Here is a 24,521-nt window from a genome sequence, read left to right as displayed (position 1 = left end):
GTTACTATCACAATACTGATATATTATTGATTTCAGCTGTTACAATTCCAAACATGACCCACTTGAATTACTTGTACTAGTATTAGAATGCTATAGTCTTTTTTATGTCCAATGTATTTGCATTTAAGTTCATAAAGTTAACATAAATAACCTAACTAAATGCATTTGAAATTAAATAAAAATGTTACTTTTCAGGATTTCAATTCAAATATAGCAAAACTAGCAGATCTACAAGCCCAAAACGTGTCGCAGTGCGACGCGTTTTGAGCTTGTAGATCTGCTAGTTTTGATATAAAGACATTATATATGCAATGTGGCGTTGTGGCCCTCTGGAGTGAGTTTGGAAGTATAGTGGCCCTCTGGAGTGAGTTTGGAAGTACAGTGGCCCTCTGGAGTGAGTTTGGAAGTATAGTGGCCCTCTGGAGTGAGTTTGGAAGTACAGTGTCCCTCTGGAGTGAGTTTGGAAGTACAGTGGCCCTCTGGAGTGAGTTTGGAAGTATAGTGGCCCTCTGGAGTGAGTTTGGAAGTACAGTGGCCCTCTGGAGTGAGTTTGGAAGTACAGTGGCCCTCTGGAGTGAGTTTGGAAGTACAGTGGCCCTCTGGAGTGAGTTTGGAAGTACAGTGGCCCTCTGGAGTGAGTTTGGAAGTACAGTGGCCCTCTGGAGTGAGTTTGGAAGTACAGTGGCCCTCTGGAGTGAGTTTGGAAGTACAGTGGCACTCTCCATCTTCAAAGTTGCCCACCCCTGCTGTACAGTGTACCTTATCTCAGACAGCTGTAGTAGAACCCTAGTCTCTCGATACAGACTGTTGTGTTCAAAAAGAGGACGCTGTTTTCCTTTGTTTTGCCGATGGGTTCCCAGATTGGTAGAACCCTAATCACACCATGAAAAAATAAACGACATTTATTCTATACTCCTAAAGTCTGTAACACAACAAAACATTGCTAACAGATTCCTGTGACAAGATGTTTATTATGAAAATAATAATCGGAATGCTGTGGATGAGGACTCTGGACAGCATGATGAAATGGAGACACTGTGTGACTGAGCAGAGCTGCCAACTCTCACGCAATGAGCGCAAAATGACACTCTTCACACACACATCCCATTTCTCATGCCATCAAATCACCCCAAGTGGGACATCCACTTCTGCCAGTATTTGAGAGACAAAGGGAATTAAATGATTGTATCTGAAGTAGTCCCACCCGTTTAAGGGCCCCAGACGGAGGTCTCTGCCCAGGACGGAGATTGATTAAGAGGACAGAGATTAATGATATCAAAACCGATCGCATCGCTCCACAGGCTAGGAGCGCCTGTTGCTCCACAGGCTAGGAGCACCTGTTGCGGAACATTCGATGTTGACGAAATGTTACGTTGAAATAGCAAAGAGTGTGACGCCATCACACACTCACAAAACAGACACATTAACCCATTTAGACCTGAGCTCCATTCTACTAAATGTCTTCTAAATCATGACAGTTTTCTGAAAAACCTATGTTTCTATGTCAGTCGTTCTCAAACTATTTCATGTCAAGGACCCCCAGAATGATATGCAATTGGCCACCGCACCGACCCCCATCTGAAAATATGTTGTTCCAGGAACCCCTCAGAAGCAAAGATTTGAGTTAAAAACGCTCACTCTGAAAGAATATATATTCAAAGATTTGTGCTGCATTTTCACGATTTCTCAAATATCGGGGTCGCGTCCCCGTTTTTCCTGCCCGATTTCGCACGTGAGGGGTGGGAGGGGCTGTGGGCCGCCGTCTGGACGGCAGACGGCTGTGGAACTTGAAGGACAAGTTACGGGACGTATACAAACTTCAGGGAAAACGGAAGCGCAACACGAGGGTAAAGGAAACATTCAGTACAAATGTTCAGTTGGCTACAACTAATACTGCTTTGGTGTTGAAACTTAGAATTTCTCTAACTATAAACTTTCACGACAGCTTAACCCATTTTGGGTGGGAACCCCTTTTGGTGTTAGCATTATGTTATGCTTTAGCTATTGAAAAATAGCAGATCTAAAAGCTTGTAGGTCTGCTATTTTTGAAAAATGACTGACGACTGACATAGAAACATAGCTTTTTCAGAAAACTGTCAGGATGTAGAAGACATTTTTAGAATCTGATCTCAGGTCAAAATGGGTTAAGTAGCCTACAAATTAATATCATTCATGAAAAGGCTACTACAGTGAAGTCGGTTCACGGAAGTTGTAGGCTATGTGGGGATTATCTGACGAGGAACCATTTGAGTGGGCAAAACCTTTACATATAAATTATAAATTATACTAAATTGTTTATAGGGTCAATATAAGTAAAATATAGCCTTTCCGTGAGTATCTTTTTATTTTTCCAAAAATACAAAGAGCCAATAGCATATTACAAGTTGTGAATCTTGAACCTATTAGGCAACTAAAAAAATAATTGTAAAGGTTGTTTGCTGTAGTAAATAAGGCAGTGTGTTTGAACCCCCTCACTGGTGCGAAATCAGGTCGTAAAAACGGGGACACATCCCGGACGGCCCTGTTGAAGACCTCTGCTGTAGAGAGAGAGAGAAGTGGGTGGGATTTAGGGGTCAAAGGTCGACAGGAGAAGTTAAGGTGTGCTCAGACTTGAATTTAAATATTCACCTCGGTTCGGCCCGTGTGTGCTGCACCAGGTCGCGCCAGGTCGCGCCACGCCCGTTCGCGGTGCTCGCGCAACTTCTCGTCTTTGCATTGACTTTGTTTGTAATCTCGCCGCTCTAACCATCCAAGCCTGAACGCACCTTTAGAAGTACAAAGAGGCTCCAACATGACCAGCATACACCCAACATTTCAACCCCTCTCTCTCTCTCTCTCCCCATGTCTCTCTTCCTCTCTCTCCCCCCATGTCTCTCCCTCTCTCCCCCCATGTCTCTCCCTCTCTCTCCAGAGAATGTCAGGAATCCCATGAGGCATGTGGTTGTTCTGTTGTTCTAGTTGTGTAAATCGGGGTCTAATTTCCAGGTAAACACAAACTAGCAGAATTGTGTGGGGTTGCGAACCGCTTCCTTCAGGGACCAAAACTTATGGCGCCGCACTGGACAGAAATAGGAGGATAGAATGACAGGGTGCTTAAGACTGAGCCATTAAATAAGTCATTACACGTGGGGGGAGATGCTGCATGCATAGCGGAGCAACAGAGGCGGGCAGGAGAAGAACAGACATATATCTTGGAGTGCATTCCCCCGTGTCGGGTTTTCCAAGAATCTTTAGTCTAGTAGCCAGCCCATAGAGCCCCATTGTGAACCCGGACATGTTGAGTACACTAAGGTTTTATGTTAGAAATGTTTAGTATGGGTCCCCAGCATGTAGAAACTGCCGGATGCTAACTTGCATATGTTTCATCATGCTTGCATATGTTTCATCATGCTTGCATATGTTTCATCATGCTTTATGTAGCATGTGATGTGTCAAACTAGGGGGTTTTCATGATGCTGAATCCATTCCAAGCATTAGTTTTGCAAAAGAAATCACACCCGTGTGAACTGAGTGGTGCAAGGTCTTATATAGCCTGATCAGCTGTGGTCTGACGTAATGTCTTACGTCAGTGACCATAGTAACCATGCTCATTTTTTTTGTGACCATAGTAACCATGCTATTTTTTTGGTACGAACACACACGGGTACAAAGCCAGTTGTTGGAGTGGTTTGCACCACTCAAAAAACACTCATTGGGCTAAAAACGGCCAATGCCGTCATCACAAATTGATGATGTCAGCACATTTGGGTGCGGCATGGCCGTTTTAAGCCCAATGAGTGTTTTTTTGCAAAACTAATGCTTGGAATGGATTCAGAATCATGAAAACCCCCTAGTTTGACACATCACATGCTATATAAAGCATGATGACATTTTGAATATTTTGCCTTCTATAGGTTGTTAATGGTATGGTCACATATAATGCCAATTATCCCACACCTAAAAATTAAAAAAAAATCTTCTAAATCCTCCAGTTTTCTGAAATAAATATTTTCACGATTGTTCAAAAATAGCAGACCTACAAGCTCGTAGCGTGCCACTCGGTGGCGCGCTATGAGCTTGTAGGTCTGCTAAAGCTGCTGTAGGTCTGCTAAAGCTAAAGCATAGTTTCTACATGCTGGGGACCCATACTAAACATTTCTAACATAAAACCTTGGTGTACTCAACATGTCCGGGTTCACATTCTGGCTACTAGACTAAGAAGGGAACAGCGACGGATGATTAGAAGTAATAGGGCTCAGACAAACAGTCAGGGGGGGAAATTAGAAGAGAAAGGCAGAGACTGTGTGAGAGTAAAGCAAATAAATAGATACGACGAGAGATGGAGAGAACAGGAGAAGAGAAAATAAAGACACAAAAAAAACTAAACAAGAAAGACAGACGGGCAGATGTCTGTCTGTCTGTCTGTCTGTCTGTCTGTCTGTCTGCCTGCCTGCCTGTCTGTCTGTCTGTCTGTCTGTCTGTCCCGGGCCTGGAGGAGAACTGAGGCCCATTGTTCCTGAGTGCAGCTATCTGACCTTGGTCACTGTAGCCAATCAGAGGAATCCGAAAGCAAACTAACTGGGTCAGCACACACTGCCCACCACAACCCTTAGGAGTCAACCAGGAAACAGGCAGGCAGAAGAACCTACGCTAGGAAACGAGAGACGGAATGGACTGCAAGGAACTGGAAGGAAGGAACTTTTAAGTGGTGCAACCACTTCCTTAAGCAACTTTGTGCGTCTGTGGCTGGCTGTGTCCGTCCCTGGCTGGGTCTGAGCACGAAAATAGCGTTTGGTTGGTTTTCACAACCGAGTGTCACTTTTGCGCAGCCTAACACACACACACACACACATATATTAACTGTATATATGATGATTTCGGGTGTGACAGTACATTACAGTATTTCGGACGCGGGGAGGCTCGCCGGAACCGGCCAGGCCCCCTGGGCACGTTCCGGGGGGTCTGGATGTTCCGGGAACCCCCCGGCGACCCCCAGGGACCCCCACACGGTAACTGTCATTTCTCGATCGTTTCGGACACAGGGCAGGGTGCCGGCCCGGTTCCGGCAAGCTGCCCCGCGTCCGAAACGGTCGCGTTCCTGTGGGTCTGGAAGTTTCGGGGACCCCCCGGGGACGCCCCCATACGGAGTTGCACCACTTACTTCACATGGGTGTGATTTTTATATATAATTAAAGCGAACATGTATAACTCAAATCTTTGATTCTGGGGGTCCCTGGAACAACTTTTTGAGATGGGGGGGGGATCCGCAGTCAAATACATTTTTAGGGGTCCTTTAAAGGTATATTCAGTGATTTCGCTTCATTCAAATATCACTTATATATATTTTTTTTTTGGATAATCCTCCCTACTATAGAGTGTGCTGACCATATAAGGAGTTCCTCCCTGTCCCCAGTGAGCCCCTGGGGTCAAAAAACCCTAGTTTCAGTTTTGGTGGCGGGTGGCAAAGCCTTCATCCAATCAGGATGAGAGGGGCCTTCCTCCAATCATGTGTGGGGGCGGGCCTTGATGCACGTGCTGTTGCACTTCCCCCCACTGTAGAGCGTGCATGTGCACATTTTGTTACCGGGGTGGACTGGGTGGTTTTCCAAATCACCCAAATCACTGAATGCTCCTTTAAGGGGTCCTTGACATGAAAAGGTTTGAGCACCACTGATATAAAAATTAAAAACACAAGAATTTCATAAAAGGGTTAGGATTCAGAAGACAATTATTGTAGAATCGGTCTCAGGTCTCAGTTAATGTCACATAGGCCTAATATACATACAGGAAGTAGGAAGTGGGTATTTATTTTAGGAAGCCATAGTGTTAATAAGGTTAATAGGGATGGCTATAGAAAGGATAGGAAGTGCCCAAGGAATCTGGGACACAAGAAGCGACACGACCTCTCGGTTCAAACTCTGAAGTGAGAGAGAGTAGATGTAAATGAGGAACGCAGGACGCTGGGAGTGAAGAAAGGAAATTAAACCTGACCTGGGAAGAACACGGCAGGAAGTGAACAGAGATTAAATCTGCACTGATTTCACTGGTTTCAAGCTGACAGCAATAAGGGGAAGTGTCAACGCAACTCCCCACAACGTAATCAGTGTTCATTTTGATTTTTAGCTTTAGTCACATAATCTTTTGACTAAAATTCCTTTTAGTTTTAGTCATAATCTTAGTGGCTTCCAATGTAAAGCTCAAGTCACTTCCTAACTTGCCTACGTAAATCGGTAACGCTTGGAAATACGAGTCGAATAGGACCCTCTGGCCAGACTGAGAAGCAAAGTGAGGAGGAAAAAAAAATCTGCCGAATGGAGTGAATCCGTCTGGATTTCAGGCTACTTGACATGGACTGCAAACAGGGAAGGGAAGGTTTCTAGGAAGTTGGGAACTGGCTTCTTTTTTTTCCTTTTATTTTTAAAGCAGAGAGTAGGAAGCAGGCACGTCCAAGGTTGTTGAAGTTAGACCGGGCTGTTCTGAAGAAAGGAAGTGAGACATTAATGACTGTTACAAAGATTGAGACACATTGTTCCTGGACACGAAACACACACACACACACACACACACACACATAATGACGACATGCTTTTATTTTAAGCGTTAGGGGGGGAAGAAAATCAATAAGGTTGACACACAGCGAGTAGAAAGGAAAACAAGTTCTTGCCAGGCACTGAGTACTATCACTCTGTCACGCACGCACGCACGCACGCACGCACGCACGCACGCACGCACGCACGCACGCACGCACGCACGCACGCACGCACGCACGCACGCACGCACGCACGCACGCACGCACGCACGCACGCACGCACGCAGTTGTTTCAGATGCAGAGCGCAGAGCCCCGGGGCTGACAGACTATGTTCTTCAAAAATAAAAGGCAGTGATTGGCTGCCAGCTTGCAGGGAGCTTGGCATCAGTGACAACAGTCCACATCCAATAACAAAACACACTACTCAATTAACCTCAGGCTGATTCTATAGATGCCTTCTGTAAAATCAGTAGTTCTCACACTTTCACAATTAAAAAAAAATGTCCAAAAATAGCAGATGTACAAGCTCACATCGCTGCACGGAGAAGTTTCAGGTTCATGTGTTTGGTCCGACGGAGCATTGGTCCGAACGACAACCTACCTCAAACCCTCACCCTAACCCCAACCCTAACCTCCCCCGGGGCAGCACACCTAAACCTAACCCCAAACCTCTCCCGACCCCCAACGCACCTCGGACCAATGCTCCGTCAGACCATAGTATGCCTCACAGCACGGAGAAGTTTCACCCCTGAACTCAACAAACACCTTTGTCTTCTGTGCTGAAATGCCTCACAGACAGACAGACAGTGCCACAGCACATTTCTATCACCCTTTAACCCCAAGGCAGCGGGGGCGGCGTGTCCTACACACTCGGCTACACGAGAAGCCCTGCCAAAGAGTTCCCCTGGCCCAAACGGTGGGCAAGGGAACAAGAAACACAGCCTGTCTTCTGCCCGTCTGGGTGAGGGAAACACAGCCTGTCTTCTGCCCGTCTGGGTGAGGGCACAACCTTTATTTGTTCTGAAACACAGCCTGTCTTCTGCCCGTCTGGGTGAGGGCACAACCTTTATTTGTTCTGAAACACAGCCTGTCTTCTGCCCGTCTGGGTGAGGGCACAACCTTTATTTGTTCTGAAACACAGCCTGTCTTCTGCCCGTCTGGGTGAGGGCACAACCTTTATTTGTTCTGAAACACAGCCTGTCTTCTGCCCGTCTGGGTGAGGGCACAACCTTTATTTGTTCTGAAACACAGCCTGTCTTCTGCCCGTCTGGGTGAGGGCACAACCTTTATTTGTTCTGAAACACAGCCTGTCTTCTGCCCGTCTGGGTGAGGGCACAACCTTTATTTGTTCTGAAACACAGCCTGTCTTCTGCCCGTCTGGGTGAGGGCACAACCTTTATTTGTTCTGAAACACAGCCTGTCTTCTGCCCGTCTGGGTGAGGGCACAACCTTTATTTAAACACAGCCTGTCTTCTGCCCGTGGTACCAGTGTACATTTGGAAAAAAGAATAGTCTATTCAATAAATCACTCATTACGTTGCCTGCTGTCTAAAAAGGGGGACTTGATCCTGCCTGGGGTATCCTGTTGTTTTATGAAGCAACAAAAAAATTGGCTAGCCAGAGTGTGTGTGTGTGTGTGTATTGTCTGTGAGTGTTAAATGTATGGCCTAAAAGGGAGACAAGTTGTCTTGCCTAACTTCGTAGCTACTGAGAAGGGAGGTTGATCCTCGCCTTATACTAGGGTACCTTTGCTAACAGAAGCATAAAACAATTGTGAAGCGCTATGTATGGATATATCATTTGAAAATGAATGTGAATGGTCTGTCATGAAAACTGATTGAGTGTTGAATGGAGTGGTCTGCTGTATGTGAGTGTGTGAGAGACAGAAAAGGAGTGTGAGAGGAAATTGTGAAAAAGGGATGTTAAATAGTTAACAGCCTAGAATGAAAATGAAGATATGAGAATTGATATAGAGATATATTAAGGTAAAGTAATACGTTTTAAATCATATGATGTCATATGATTCTCGAGACGAGAAAATGGAAATAGTTCCAAATAGGGATAAAAATAAGGAAGTAAATGGTACCTACAGTATGTGTATGAGTGAAAATGCTCAACCTTGTGAAGAACATTTTTAGGGCCAGGAGAAGATATTTAGGTGCATTATGTACAGTTTCTGTGTCGAAATGTGGGCTAGAGTAGTCAACAGGTGAAATGGTAGTCAAAATAGTTTAATCTATTACCTCACTCAGTTATCCTGAGTGTGGGGCTAAAGTAGCCTTGATGAAAGAGTAGCATCGATGACTGGTTTACTAGTTATCACTTCATTTTGATCAAGTGACTGTCTAATATAGACTTATTTATCCTTAGCATGGCATGGTAGCTAGCCCCTGAGGGCTATTACGGTTCCCTTTTAAGGGGAGTTGTCGTGAAATTTAAAATTGTTTTATGTAGACAGAATTTAATCTAAATTCCCCAGGCAGGCCATGCCCTGATTGATATTAAAAGTTAGTTTAAGTGTTTAAAATTAAGTGGCTCTTTAGTTCCTAGAGAAGTGAGCCTTGCTAAGCCATGCACCATACAGTATAGGAGGCTATCGCCTGTTTTCTGTAATATACGCAGCTTGATGTATAAGTATGCCCCTGGATATTCATGTTGTAAATCGCTCTGAATTAAGAGCGTCTGCTCAATAGTAAATTGGACAGTGTGACAGTTAGTGGAGTGAGATTGAGATAAAGATTACTTGAGACTGAAAGAAAGTTTTTTAAAATGACAGATCTACTGCGTGCGCGCGAACCTAGTTATTATAAGCACGTTGTTTTAATTGTAGACAGATTGGAGAAAAGAAAAAATGCCAAACAGTATGGTAATGTTAAAATGTTTAAGGTAAAACAGAATGGATAGGTTACAGAGCAGTGTATGCAATCAATGCATTCAAAAGAGCTGAAAATGTTTTATGGACCCATAATAGTGATCCTTAAAAGCCCAATAAAAGGCCTACAATATAACGAACCTTCATTTACCACCTACAGTATATTGCGTCCTTTTCACCCCTAGGCCAACTCGTAGTGTTAGGGTTAATTTAAGAACGTAAAATGGGCTGGGGGAGTAGTAAAGTAAGCTCCAAGCCGTCGGCCTGTGAAAGCAGAAAAGATGCAAAGAATGTGGAGTCTTCACTCCATGTGGTACACAAATGATGCCTGGGGCTAGTGTTTTAGTCAGTATAGGGAGAACCAGCTGGTGTTCTATTTAAGGACTTAGGTCTTAGGAAAAAATGTAGTGTAAGTCATAAGTATACCCGGTTTGTGTTGGGTTGTAATCTACAGTATGTCTTAAAGTGTAATCTACAGTAGGCCTATGTCTTAAAGTATATACAGATTTGTAATTTTGAAAGTCCAAATAAGGCATAAAATAAAATGAGTATGCCCACATGCTGATAGCTTGTGACGGTGATTGATTTGATGACATTATTTGAAGGACAGGAACCCAAAAGTTAAATATGGAATAGAATATAGCAGCTATAATTGCAAACTTTAGTGTACAGTGGATTGCAATATTATGCAAAAATAAATGTACGGCTGTCGACAACACCTCATCCTGTTCCGTTGGAAAGAGGGTACCACATGGACGGGTCCAAACTACTGGTTTTGTTTTTTCCAGTATGAGGGGGCAACTCTGTGTCAGGGTTGAGAAGAGAACGAACTGAACATTGGACATTGGTCACTAGCATTGGACATTGATGCACTGACATTGCAAACAGTGATGGGGGATCACTGGACAATGATACGATCGGAATCTGAAGGAAACAAAGATTCTTGAATCGGAATCCCGACATGAAGGAGTACGCGTTGGTGACAACCTTCTGGCCTTCTGGCTCCAAAACTATGGAATGCACTTCCCATTGCAGTCAGAACTGCAGCCTCACTCCCAATCTTCCGCCGTAGTCTGAAAACCCACCTCTTCAGACTCCACCATGGCCCGTAGCACTTGCCCTAGCCTAGCCCCTTAGATAGCACATTATGTAGACTTAGATAGTATTTTAAAACAGACTTATAGCTTGTTATGTAGACAGCTCTAGAATTGCACTTTATGTAGTCATAGCACTTTATAGTACACATGTATAATATATTATATAGTATAGTATGTATAGTTTACATAGATACTCCACTGTTACGTTCTTAGTTTACGCATGATTCATGATAACTACTTTTTATACATGTGATGTATGCCATGCTTTTTGTTATTGCTTAATGTAAGTCGCTCTGGATTAAGAGCGTCTGCTAAATGCCTAAATTGTAAATTGTAAATTGTAACTGAATGCGAAAAAAGCTGTGCTATTTTTGTGGCTCTGCAGTATGGTGGAGGGGTGAGGTGAAGCTGACAGGTGTACATTGGGATCGAATGATAGTGAGTAGCTACAGAGTTGCATTTGTTCCACTTATGGCTGCTATAAAACAAAAATAGGTTGTATTTACAAAAATATAGTAGTGATAGATACTGTGATTGGTTGTCAATCTCACTGACAACTGGCAAACTCTTAAAAAAACAGAGTTTGACTTTTTGTGTCCCATGCAGGCCGTAAAATTATCTTATCAGTAAACAAAGGGATTTCCAGCTGTTTCAGGGCACTTATCTAAGTTCCTGTGACATGGTCAATAAAACCCCCTTCTGGGAATAGACGTTTAAGTGCTGCCAAGAGGCTTCATTCGGCTAAAAATTCAGACCAAGGTATAGTGAAAGTACAAGTTAATTTAGTTCAATTAGTGGTGCCGAAGTTATGAGTGGGTTTAGCAAAAAGGTCTATTGATTACATGGCTGTTATTGATGTATTGGCTGTATGAGTTAAATTTAAGACATACTGTACTGATGTAACCTGTTTACATGATCAGATTGTGATCAAGCTTTAGGAGTAGCCTATTGTCAAGGAATTTGGGTTGACCTGGTTGAACCTTCCAGGAAGCGCCAGGGCAGCTGTGTTTCTTATCTCTATGATGGTAGGCCAGCTGTGTTTTGATTAGCCTGGGGAGGGTGATGCTATGTTGAGAATGTAAAGGCATACTATGATCAGCTGCACAGGGTCAGATACTACAATACTAATACATTGGTGGAGTTCAATAGTAGGCCTATAGTACTAGATAAGTGAGATAGATCATTGAATCACTTCAGCATGTGTGTGCAGTAATTACGCTCACTCAAATAAGAAGGACAGTTAAGATAGAATAATTCTTAAAGAATGTCCTGTAGTCATGAAGGTCATGATCAAGGTAAAATCTTAGAAGTTGAAACGGTGTAAAATCAGTCAATCTCTACATTATATTGTTTAGAGAATTACTTAGGATGCAAGTACAGTATACTGCAGGCATAGTTTTGTTAAATAACAATTGATTTGAGTAGTATTTGTAATGATGCATGACAGTTTGGTTGACGCTACATTGTGTTATACTCTTGTCTTCAAGACCGGTGAATTTGAATTGATAAATTCATGTGTGTCACAGATGAGATGAGATGAGATTCAACGGATTGTCAGTGTACAGTACAAGCAAAGTACAGCGGAAAGTATTTTCGCATCTCACCAATAGTGCGAACATATCAGTAGAAGGATACATTAATAAGTAGGCTACAGTAGTAAGAGCAGGTATGAGCTGAATAAGGATTTGGGCAGGAAGAGAAGAACCCATTGACAAAATAGGTCATATTGTGATCTATTTTTTGGACACCCCAAGGTGGAGTATCATATGAGAAATAGAAGTATATGGTGTATTTAAAATAGGACAAGGTATGTGTTTCACTGTAAACATTATTCATATACGTGTGATAAAAGGGGTTTGTTTTCGAGGGACGCCTTGAAACAAACAAAAGTATGTAAGAGTGTACTAAAATTGTTATGTTTCCTGTATGAATATTCTGATCCAAGTTTCTTAGGTCCATGGTGGAGGCGATCCAGATTGATGGAACATGAGATTGATTTCTCTCATATGTTTGTGGCATGGTGTTACTAACGAAATTGACTAAATTGAAATTGTGCATGTGTTGAAATTGTGCATGGGTTGAAATTGTGCATGTACGCCGAATGTTATCTTGCTGTATTTGCAGGAAAAAGTATCAAAATCTGTGAGTATTACGTGGGTAAGTTATGCAACAACTTGATGTTTCCTGGTGGAATAATAGCATAGGAGGATGTTCTAAATCATGTTGCAGTTATGCGATTAGTTCTGAACAACGGTATTGTTTGATGATGCCATACTAAAGAGACATATAAGAATGTGTTCAGAGATAAGATATCTACGCAATAGATAGTTGCACAAAAACACATATGCTTACTGAGAGTTAGAGTTGTACGTTAGAGCTGAGCATAGCTGCCTGGTTGAGTCAGAAAGAGCATTGAGAAGTGGTGGACTAGCAGTAAATGAAATTCGATAATACATGTTTATTGCTGCTGTAGCTACGTAGTATTGAGTCCACCATCAACATTCAAATTAGTAGTAATGTGACTGTATCTGAGCTGGATATGACATAGCGAAGGGAATATGATCCAGGTAGAGTAGGGCTTTTCAATGGTGTTGTAGTTTTTTCTTTCAGCTCCATAATAATGAGAAGAGTCGTGTTGGAATAACATGACGAATGATGAAGTGGATCTGATGACATGGCTAAGTATCGTTTGGGGATGATATGGAATATGTATTAATGAGAAGTTGTCAACTAAGTCAACTAACTAAGGTCCACTTAGATGCGGAGTCGGGTTGAATGAATGATAGTATGTAGACTGGTTTATGAATGAATAGTTAATTTTGGTACTTACATTTCCGTGTTTAAAAGACAGTTGTGTTACATGATCAAGCCAAAGCTTATTATGCCTATCCATGTTGAGATAACACAAGGTAATAATGTGCCAGCTGATTGTTGTGGACAGAAGATAAGTACGATTGATTAATGCAGGTTAAGTTCAAGACCCGACTTAACCTACCCATAATAGACCAGGGGTTGCTGTGACTGCTCCTGCAGGCGGGGTGCTTAAATGCAGGCATGCCCACGGAGCAGGACCCGTGATTTATATAAGGTCAGGGGCCATCTCGAATGAATGCCCGGCTCCGGTTAGGTGTGGTTAATGACATATTACTCGCATTGGTTTTCTTTCTTTTTCAGAAATGAGTGGTTAGTCTGCTGTCCGCGACGTGTCCACGCTGATGTCCCTACACTGGGGGATCAAGTGCTGTTAGCACTCTGGACTCTGAATCCTGCGATCATGTGCTCGGGAGCCGTTTCTGAATGATGTTGCATCACCTGTGCGGTGACAATTTCTGGTCTTTTGGAAGGCTGTGACGTGTGCAGTTCTGTCAAATGGCCGATCTGCAAGCTCACGACATGTCTGGAGCTTGTGGAAGTAATGCACGTTGGTGCTTTGAGCTCTGTGAAAGAGCTACTTCCGGTTTGGATTGCTCTGTGCGGTGTTGACCACATGGCACCTGCAGTACACTATCGGGTGTGTAGTGGACAGTTCTGAACGGACATTTTCTGGTGCTGAGATGTTTTTTGGTCTGAGGGCTACAACGTTTTGCTGTATGTTTAATTTGGCTTTGCCTTGTTTTGTTTGTTTTGTTTGAAACTATTGTACCACTGTGTATCGTAGGCCTTGTGTGCGGTCGCTCTATGATGAGGGCCATGTAGGAATTTTCCCTGTTTGTCTAACCCATTGGGTTCCAGGTTTTTTGCCTACATCTGCGATGTACTGATAAGTGGTGTTTAGGGGTTTTTAAATGTTTAAAAGTGGGGTAATGTCATAGAAATTTAGACTGCAAACATATAATAATACCCCTTTATTGCACTCTGATGTTATCTTATCTGTGACACCCCTGTGGTGCTGGTTGGTTACTTTGTTACTGTCCCAAATTCCTTTGGGCTATGTTGGGGGATGTCTCTTGTGGGAGTGGAGACTATAAAGGCTGTGGCCTTATGTTTACTCAGAGAGTCAGACTGGGGTCTTCCGTTGCATTGAATTGGTCATGTAAGTTCCTGACTCCTTACTCGAGTAAAATCCTAATACTTCCAAACTATGAATCCTTGTGTTGCCTCATTATTATGTCTTCCTGAGCATGTGTCCCACAGATTGCCATAACAGTGAGGGCACAACCTTTATTTAAACACAGCCTGTCTTCTGCCCGTCTGGGTGAGGGCACAACCTTTATTTAAACACAGCCTGTCTTCTGCCCGTCTGGGTGAGGGCACAACCTTTATTTAAACACAGCCTGTCTTCTGCCCGTCTGGGTGAGGGCACAACCTTTATTTAAACACAGCCTGTCTTCTGCCCGTCTGGGTGAGGGCACAACCTTTATTTAAACACAGCCTGTCTTCTGCCCGTCTGGGTGAGGGCACAACCTTTATTTAAACACAGCCTGTCTTCTGCCCGTCTGGGTGAGGGCACAACCTTTATTTAAACACAGCCTGTCTTCTGCCCGTCTGGGTGAGGGCACAACCTTTATTTAAACACAGCCTGTCTTCTGCCCGTCTGGGTGAGGGCACAACCTTTATTTAAACACAGCCTGTCTTCTGCCCGTCTGGGTGAGGGCACAACCTTTATTTAAACACAGCCTGTCTTCTGCCCGTCTGGGTGAGGGCACAACCTTTATTTAAACACAGCCTGTCTTCTGCCCGTCTGGGTGAGGGCACAACCTTTATTTAAACACAGCCTGTCTTCTGCCCGTCTGGGTGAGGGCACAACCTTTATTTAAACACAGCCTGTCTTCTGCCCGTCTGGGTGAGGGCACAACCTTTATTTAAACACAGCCTGTCTTCTGCCCGTCTGGGTGAGGGCACAACCTTTATTTAAACACAGCCTGTCTTCTGCCCGTCTGGGTGAGGGCACAACCTTTATTTAAACACAGCCTGTCTTCTGCCCGTCTGGGTGAGGGCAGAAACACAGCCTGTCTTCTGCCCGTCTGGGTGAGGGCACAACCTTTATTTAAACACAGCCTGTCTTCTGCCCGTCTGGGTGAGGGCACAACCTTTATTTAAACACAGCCTGTCTTCTGCCCGTCTGGGTGAGGGCAGAAACACAGCCTGTCTTCTGCCCGTCTGGGTGAGGGCAGAAACACAGCCTGTCTTCTGCCCGTCTGGGTGAGGGCAGAAACACAGCCTGTCTTCTGCCCGTCTGGGTGAGGGCAGAAACACAGCCTGTCTTCTGCCCGTCTGGGTGAGGGCAGAAACACAGCCTGTCTTCTGCCCGTCTGGGTGAGGGCAGAAACACAGCCTGTCTTCTGCCCGTCTGGGTGAGGGCAGAACCTTTATTTGTTCTGAGAAGGAACGTGGTGTGCTTCCCACGACGGAGAAAAGAAAACAGAACAAGAAAAGAGGAGAGAGAGAGAGAGAGGGGGAGAGAGAGAGAGAGAGAGAGAGAGAGAGAGAGAGACAGAGAGAGAGAGAGAGAGAGAGAGAGAGAGAGAGAGACAGAGAGAGAGAGAGAGAGAGAGAGAGAGAGAGAGAGAGAGAGAGAGAGAGAGAGAGAGAGAGAGAGAGAGAGAGAGGGAGGAGGGGGAGAGGAGTTTGAAGCTGGCAGCTGTGAATGCCGTTTCCTCCTCCAGAGCCTCCTCGCCTGGCGTTCTTATCTCCAATCTCTGTGGTTCACTCTTAAAGGGGAAGGAGGGTTCCTTCCAATTCACTTCCTGCTAGGCTTGCAGGCCAGGCAGGGCCCAGTGGCTGTTACGATTGGAATCTGCTCCATTTCCCCACACTAGTACTGTACAGTACCACTGTGTGTGTGTGTGTGTGTGTGTGTGTGTGTGTGTGTGTGTGTGTGTGTGTGTGTGTGTGTGTGTGTGTGTGTGTGTGTGTGTGTGTGTGTGTGTGTGTGTGTGTGTGTGTGTGTGTGTGTGTGTGTGTGTATGCGCGTCACGTGCGTGGTGAAGATTCGGTTAGAAAGCCTGTTCTTTGGACAATATATGCAGTGGAGTGCCATGTCCGTCCCCAGACAGATTTACAGTGCTCTGCAAAAGCAAACTGTGCATTCTTCAAATCGATAGAATACAAATAATTGTAGGCGCTGGGAACGGTCATGACGAGAGTCAGTGAGGGGCATTCTATTCCAAATCGCAGAACACAATTACAACCGCAGAGGCGATTCTTGAGTGTGTGCGGGAGTTTCATTATTTTTGCTTTTTCTTTAAGTACACCCCATGAACACACCTTTTTGGAACTAATGGAAATCTGATTGTCGTCACAACACTATTGTATATTTACTTAGGAAAATAAACTAGTTATTTCTGCACCACTGTCCTTGATAGACGTCCTTGTTGTTAGTGTTGTTGTCTTACCGTCACAGGTGAAGGTGACAGGCTCCTGGGAGTCGGAGATCTCGATGGACACCTTGACGGTACAGCCGCTGTCCCCTCCTCTGTCGCCCAGGACGATGACAGGGCTGAGGACGTAGCCGGGGTTGGTGGCCACGTCGCCGTGGGGGAACCGAGAGCGGACTCTGGACGGACAGAAAGAAGAGTCATGAGATTACACCTTTTCATCCCATTCAGACCTGAGGTTGCTTCTACAAATGCCTTCTAAATCCGGACCCCCAAAGAGATCAGGACATCAAATTGATATATATATTTGGCCGCGGATGGGCATCTGGAAATGTTTTGTGCCAGGCAGGGACCCCCAGAATCTTTTCAGAAATGTTCAAAAATAGCACCTTTTATTTTTTGTTTTGTTTTTTTCCCTCTTTTCAGGGTGTTTTTTTGTTTTCCCCTAGGCAAGGCATTAGGCCTGCAAAAACCTAAAAATGTTTTATTATTAGATAAAGACAATTACTTTAAATAAGGGTTTCGGCGCTCGGCCCATGCATAATGCCTAGTGTTTTTGTTTCCCTTTTATGTGTATATTGATAGGTATGTCATGCTATGTTAGGTTTCTGCTATGTCCTTTTTTTTCTTATCGTATCTATTTTTGTCATTGTCATTGTTCTTGGTTTTATTTGTCTTTATGTTGTCCTAAGTGTTTTTTTGTTTTGTTCTTTGTTGTTGTATCTGTATGACCACACCGTGGTGTTCACAAAAAAATATATATATAAAGTATAAAAATAAAAAAAAATAGCAGATATACATGCTTGCAGTGCCACATGAAGTGACGAGCTGAAAGTTTGTAGATCTGCTGTTTTTGAATAGCCAACGCTACAATCTAAAATCCAAGGGATTTTCTACATACATATGATGTCAGGAATGTTTGACGAAGCCACAGAAAATTAGGTTAAACCCGATAGTAACAAACAAATGCCAAAAATGCATGAATTAAAATGTATTTTAATTTCATTCTAGGGACAACTAAACACTGAGCTCTACAAAATAGTAGTGCGTGATTTCACAGCTGTTCCTCTTTAGGAACAACAGGCCTGGAGTGTAGCTTGGCATGAATACAACAAGAACAATGTGTGTTTACTGGGCTTTAGCCTCTTAAAACATATACAATACAACAAGAACAATGTGTGTTTACTGGGCTTTAGCCTCTTACATATACAATACAACAAGAACAATGTGTGTTTACTGGGCTTTAGCCTCTTAAAACATATACAATACAACAAGAACAATGTGTGTTTACTGGGCTTTAGCCTCTTAAAACATATACAATACAACAAGAACAATGTGTGTTTACTGGGCTTTAGCCTCTTAAAACATATACAATACAACAAGAACAATGTGTGTTTACTGGGCTTTAGCCTCTTAAAACATATACAATACAACAAGAACAATGTGTGTTTACTGGGCTTTAGCCTCTTAAAACATATACAATACAACAAGAACAATGTGTGTTTACTGGGCTTTAGCCTCTTAAAACATATACAATACAACAAGAACAATGTGTGTTTACTGGGCTTTAGCCTCTTAAAACATATACAATACAACAAGAACAATGTGTGTTTACTGGGCTTTAGCCTCTTAAAACAACATGAATACAACATGAATACAACAAGAACAATGTGTGTTTACTGGGCTTTAGCCTCTTAAAACAACATGAATACAACATGAATACAACAAGAACAATGTGTGTTTACTGGGCTTTAGCCTCTTAAAACAACATGAATACAACAAGAATACAACAAGAACAATGTGTGTTTACTGGGCTTTAGCCTCTTAAAACATGAATACAACATGAATACAACATGAATACAACATGAATACAACATGAATACAACATGAATACAACAAGAACAATGTGTGTTTACTGGGCTTTAGCCTCTTAAAACATGAATACAACATGAATACAACATGAATACAACATGAATACAACATGAATACAACATGAATACAACAAGAACAATGTGTGTTTACTGGGCTTTAGCCTCTTAAAACATGAATACAACATGAATACAACATGAATACAACATGAATACAACAAGAACAATGTGTGTTTACTGGGCTTTAGCCTCTTAAAACATGAATACAACATGAATACAACATGAATACAACAAGAACAATGTGTGTTTACTGGGCTTTAGCCTCTTAAAACAACATGAATACAACATGAATACAACAAGAACAATGTGTGTTTACTGGGCTTTAGCCTCTTAAAACATGAATACAACATGAATACAACATGAATACAACAAGAACAATGTGTGTTTACTGGGCTTTAGCCTCTTAAAACATGAATACAACATGAATACAACATGAATACAACAAGAACAATGTGTGTTTACTGGGCTTTAGCCTCTTAAAACATGAATACAACATGAATACAACATGAATACAACATGAATACAACAAGAACAATGTGTGTTTACTGGGCTTTAGCCTCTTAAAACATGAATACAACATGAATACAACAAGAACAATGTGTGTTTACTGGGCTTTAGCCTCTTAAAACATGAATACAACATGAATACAACATGAATACAACAAGAACAATGTGTGTTTACTGGGCTTTAGCCTCTTAAAACATGAATACAACATGAATACAACATGAATACAACAAGAACAATGTGTTTACTGGGCTTTAGCCTCTTAAAACAACATGAATACAACATGAATACAACATGAATACAACGAGAACAATGTGTGTTTACTGGGCTTTAGCCTCTTAAAACAACATGAATACAACATGAATACAACATGAATACCACATGAATACAACGAGAACAATGTGTGTTTACTGGGCTTTAGCCTCTTAAAACAACATGAATACAACATGAATACAACAAGAACAATGTGTGTTTACTGGGCTTTAGCCTCTTAGAACAACATGAATACAACATGAATACAACAAGAACAATGTGTGTTTACTGGGCTTTAGCCTCTTAAAACAACATGAATACAACATGAATACAACATGAATACAACATGAATACAACATGAATACAACAAGAACAATGTGTGTTTACTGGGCTTTAGCCTCTTAAAACAACATGAATACAACATGAATACAACAAGAACAATGTGTGTTTACTGGGCTTTAGCCTCTTAAAACAACATGAATACAACATGAATACAACATGAATACAACATGAATACAACATGAATACAACAAGAACAATGTGTGTTTACTGGGCTTTAGCCTCTTAAAACAACATGAATACAACATGAATACAACAAGAACAATGTGTGTTTACTGGGCTTTAGCCTCTTAAAACAACATGAATACAACATGAATACAACATGAATACAACATGAATACAACAAGAACAATGTGTGTTTACTGGGCTTTAGCCTCTTAAAACATGAATACAACATGAATACAACATGAATACCACATGAATACAACGAGAACAATGTGTGTTTACTGGGCTTTAGCCTCTTAAAACAACATGAATACCACATGAATACAACGAGAACAATGTGTGTTTACTGGGCTTTAGCCTCTTAAAACAACATGAATACAACATGAATACAACAAGAACAATGTGTGTTTACTGGGCTTTAGCCTCTTAAAACAACATGAATACAACATGAATACAACATGAATACAACAAGAACAATGTGTGTTTACTGGGCTTTAGCCTCTTAAAACAACATGAATACCACATGAATACAACGAGAACAATGTGTGTTTACTGGGCTTTAGCCTCTTAAAACAACATGAATACAACATGAATACAACAAGAACAATGTGTGTTTACTGGGCTTTAGCCTCTTAAAACAACATGAATACCACATGAATACAACGAGAACAATGTGTGTTTACTGGGCTTTAGCCTCTTAAAACAACATGAATACAACATGAATACAACAAGAACAATGTGTGTTTACTGGGCTTTAGCCTCTTAAAACAACATGAATACCACATGAATACAACGAGAACAATGTGTGTTTACTGGGCTTTAGCCTCTTAAAACAACATGAATACAACATGAATACAACAAGAACAATGTGTGTTTACTGGGCTTTAGCCTCTTAAAACAACATGAATACAACATGAATACAACGAGAACAATGTGTGTTTACTGGGCTTTAGCCTCTTAAAACAACATGAATACAACATGAATACAACAAGAACAATGTGTGTTTACTGGGCTTTAGCCTCTTAAAACAACATGAATACAACATGAATACAACAAGAACAATGTGTGTTTACTGGGCTTTAGCCTCTTAAAACAACATGAATACAACATGAATACAACATGAATACAACAAGAACAATGTGTGTTTACTGGGCTTTAGCCTCTTAAAACAACATGAATACAACAAGAACAATGTGTGTTTACTGGGCTTTAGCCTCTTAAAACAACATGAATACAACATGAATACAACGAGAACAATGTGTGTTTACTGGGCTTTAGCCTCTTAAAACAACATGAATACAACATGAATACAACAAGAACAATGTGTGTTTACTGGGCTTTAGCCTCTTAAAACAACATGAATACAACAAGAACAATGTGTGTTTACTGGGCTTTAGCCTCTTAAAACAAAGTGACACTTTGCTAGAGATTTGGGATGTGCAGTTACCTTGCAATGATGCAACACCAAAACATTGGCCAGATATCTTCATTAGTTTCTCCGTCAATTGGAAGTTCGGGATTAAAATTAGCCTTTGACATACATTTTAACCTATTTTGGGCGGGAACCCCTTTTGGTGTTAGCATTATGTTATGCTTTAGCTATTGAAAAATAGCAGATCTACAAGCTCATAGCGCGCCGTAGGTCTGCTATTTTTGAAAAATCGAAGAACGACTGACATTGAAACATAGCTTTTTCAGAAAACTGTCAGGATGTAGAAGACATTTTTAGAATCTGATCTCAGGTCAAAACGGGTTAAGGTGAAATAGCTCTCAAGGTCACTCTTGACACTTGTGACAATGTATAAGCGCACAAAACCTGACTGTGTGTGCATGCACTCATGCGTGCAAACGTCTGTGCTTGCGTGTGCACATGTTGGCCTGTGCATGCTGCATATGCCAGCGGTTTGTTGGCAGACGTCTTGGGAGATGATTATGTAGTGAGTCTATTTTTGCTGTCCGTTCCTCAGTTATTTTCTTATGGAACTCAATGTTTCTTCTCAACAGGGAGCACCGAGACTGTGTGCTGCAGACAGACAGACAGACAGACAGACAGACAGACAGACAGACAGACAGCAAACTAGCCAGGCAAGCAAGGAGGCAGACAGACAGATGCTGTATAAAAACAGAGAAGCAAAGTGTCTGTCTGTCTGTCTGTCTGTCTGTCTGTCTGTCTGTCTGTCTGTCTGTCTGTCTGTCAGACAGACAGAGAAGACGTAGGACTGTTTGTGGGTGTTGGTATTGTTCTAGCCATGAGATGAAGTCCCTGAGCAACACGACTACATCACCACCACTCCACCCAAACCCATTTATATAACAGCACATTACTTATTATGTATTGATTTGTCCAAATGCAGCAACAGGCCAGGGTGCATGTGAACGTGTCTTATTACGTGGTTGAGATGTGCTGACAGAAACAGGGTGCATGTGGATGTGTCTTATTACGTGGTTGAGATGTGCTAACAGAAACAGGGTGCATGTGAATGTGTCTTACGTGGTTGAGATGTGCTGACAGAAACAGGGTCCATGTGAATGTGTCTTATTACGTGGTTGAGATGTGCTGACAGAAACAGGGTCCATGTGAATGTGTCTTATTACGTGGTTGAGATGTGCTGACAGAAACAGGGTGCATGTGAACGTGTCTTAATACGTGGTTGAGATGTGCTGACAGAAACAGGGTGCATGTGAATGTGTCTTACGTGGCTGAGATGTGCTGACAGAAACAGGGTGCATGTGAATGTGTCTTACGTGGCTGAGATGTGCTGACAGAAACAGGGTGCATGTGGATGTGTCTTACGTGGTTGAGATGTGCTGACAGAAACAGGGTGCATGTGAATGTGTCTTACGTCACGGTTGAGATGTGCTGACAGAAACAGGGTGCATGTGAATGTGTCTTACGTCACGGTTGAGATGTGCTGACAGAAACAGGGTGCATGTGAATGTGTCTTACGTGGCTGAGATGTGCTGACAGAAAGCGACTGCCTCCAGATTCTGAGCGTCCGACTCTTCCAGAGTGGAGTTCTTCACCAAACCTCGACTACGGACCTTATCCTGAAACAACACACACACACACACAAATGTAACTACACAAATAGAGTGACTAGTAAAGATATACAGCAAACACAGAGAGAGAGAATGTGTGTGTGTGTGTGTGTGTGTGTGTGTGTGTGTGTGTGTGTGTGTGTGTGTGTGTGTGTGTGTGTGTGTGTGTGTGTGTGTGTGTGTGTGCAGTGACCTCCCCTCCAGGTCATGTTATTTTTCTATCCATTCTCTCTACTCAAGTCCTTCCAACTGATAAACTGAGTTGTTTACCACAAAGCTTTGCTGAACACTCAACTCTGTTTGATCAATTAATTAAAACCCTAATTATGCAGTCTGTTAACTCTGAAAATCAAACTAATGTTCTGCTTTTGTTTACATTTCCGTGGATACAGTTCTAAAGAGGTACATCACACACACACAATACCCAGACAGGTCCCTGAGGGATTGCCATGAGACATTCCTGGAGGCCCGTTAGCTGCCAGAGGGACAGTCCTTCTTCTATACCATACTGTCTGTCTGTCTTCCTGTCTGTCTGCCAGCCCGCTTGCCTGTCTGTCTGCTTGCCTACATGCCATTGCCAGGAATGTAATTCATTTCCCACTGCCTGCCTATCTGTCAGCCTGTCTGCTTGCCTACATGCCAGAGCCAGAAATGTAATGCATTCCCACTGCCTCTCTGCCTGTCTGTCAGCTTTCCTGCCTATCTGCCTGCTTGCTTGCCTGTCTGCCTGCCAGTCTGTCTGCCAGAGCCAGGAATATAACACATTCTCCACTGCCTGCCTGTCTACCTGCCTGTCTGTTTGCCAGGACCAGGAATGTAATGCATTTCCTCTGGCTTGCATAGGATATGAGAAGTGAAAGGGCCCAGCCTTGCTTGTCCTGCACGCGTTCCTCCTGTAGTCTGTAATAGTGCTCAGTCATGGCTCAGAATGGCTCATAATTCTCATGACATCATCACTGCTTTCCTACGAGAGCACCAGTTGGCCTCGGAATATCTCCAAAGGAGGGGAAGGATGAGGAGACCGAGAGGAGACGGAGAGAGGCAGATACAAAGCCACGGACACAGCAATGTGTGGAATGTTGTTAAGTAGTGGAAGTTTAATGGTTCTGGTGCATGGAGGCCTGAAGCAGACACACAGCTGACTTCAGTTGTGCCATGACAGCACATTGACCTATTTGCTAAAGGTAGCTCAAACAGACGACTTGAGATTACTACTAGTACAGACGAGTAGTCGAATGAAGTCGGAGGATGAGTCGGTTGGAAGCTGTGAAAGAAAAGTCGCTGAATACACCCGAGAGCCGACACCGACAGACGACTTAAGTACTATGATGCTAAAAATAGCCTATGGCTTGACGTCTTTTCAACAAGCCCGCTGCTATCCAACGGTCGGAAGCCAACCAAGCTTGCTTGATCGGCTTGCTCACTGTGATCGCATCCTCCGTGTCTTTGCAGTGGCCGTATTTATGCAACCAGGTTCCAATAACAATTTTTTGAACATT

The 24,521-nt window shown here is 42.7% G+C and overlaps 1 protein-coding gene across 2 annotated transcripts in view; it reads right to left on the bottom strand.

Moving 5' to 3' along the window:
* pik3c2a (phosphatidylinositol-4-phosphate 3-kinase, catalytic subunit type 2 alpha) overlaps nt 1-24,521 on the bottom strand; it is a 108,900-nt gene that overhangs the window by 46,059 nt on the left and 38,320 nt on the right. For both annotated transcript variants that reach the window (XM_079501665.1, XM_079501666.1), the window contains 2 exons: nt 22,931-23,031; nt 16,814-16,974 (listed from right to left, as the gene is read on the bottom strand). In XM_079501665.1, the coding sequence (XP_079357791.1) occupies nt 16,814-16,974; nt 22,931-23,031 (262 nt within the window). The remainder of the gene's footprint in view (nt 1-16,813; nt 16,975-22,930; nt 23,032-24,521) is intronic.

This window comes from Electrona antarctica, assembly GCF_951216825.1.
Source record: "Electrona antarctica genome assembly, chromosome: 5".
In the NCBI taxonomy this organism is placed as follows: Eukaryota; Metazoa; Chordata; class Actinopteri; order Myctophiformes; family Myctophidae; genus Electrona; species Electrona antarctica.
This window is presented reverse-complemented; position numbering and strand designations above follow the sequence as displayed.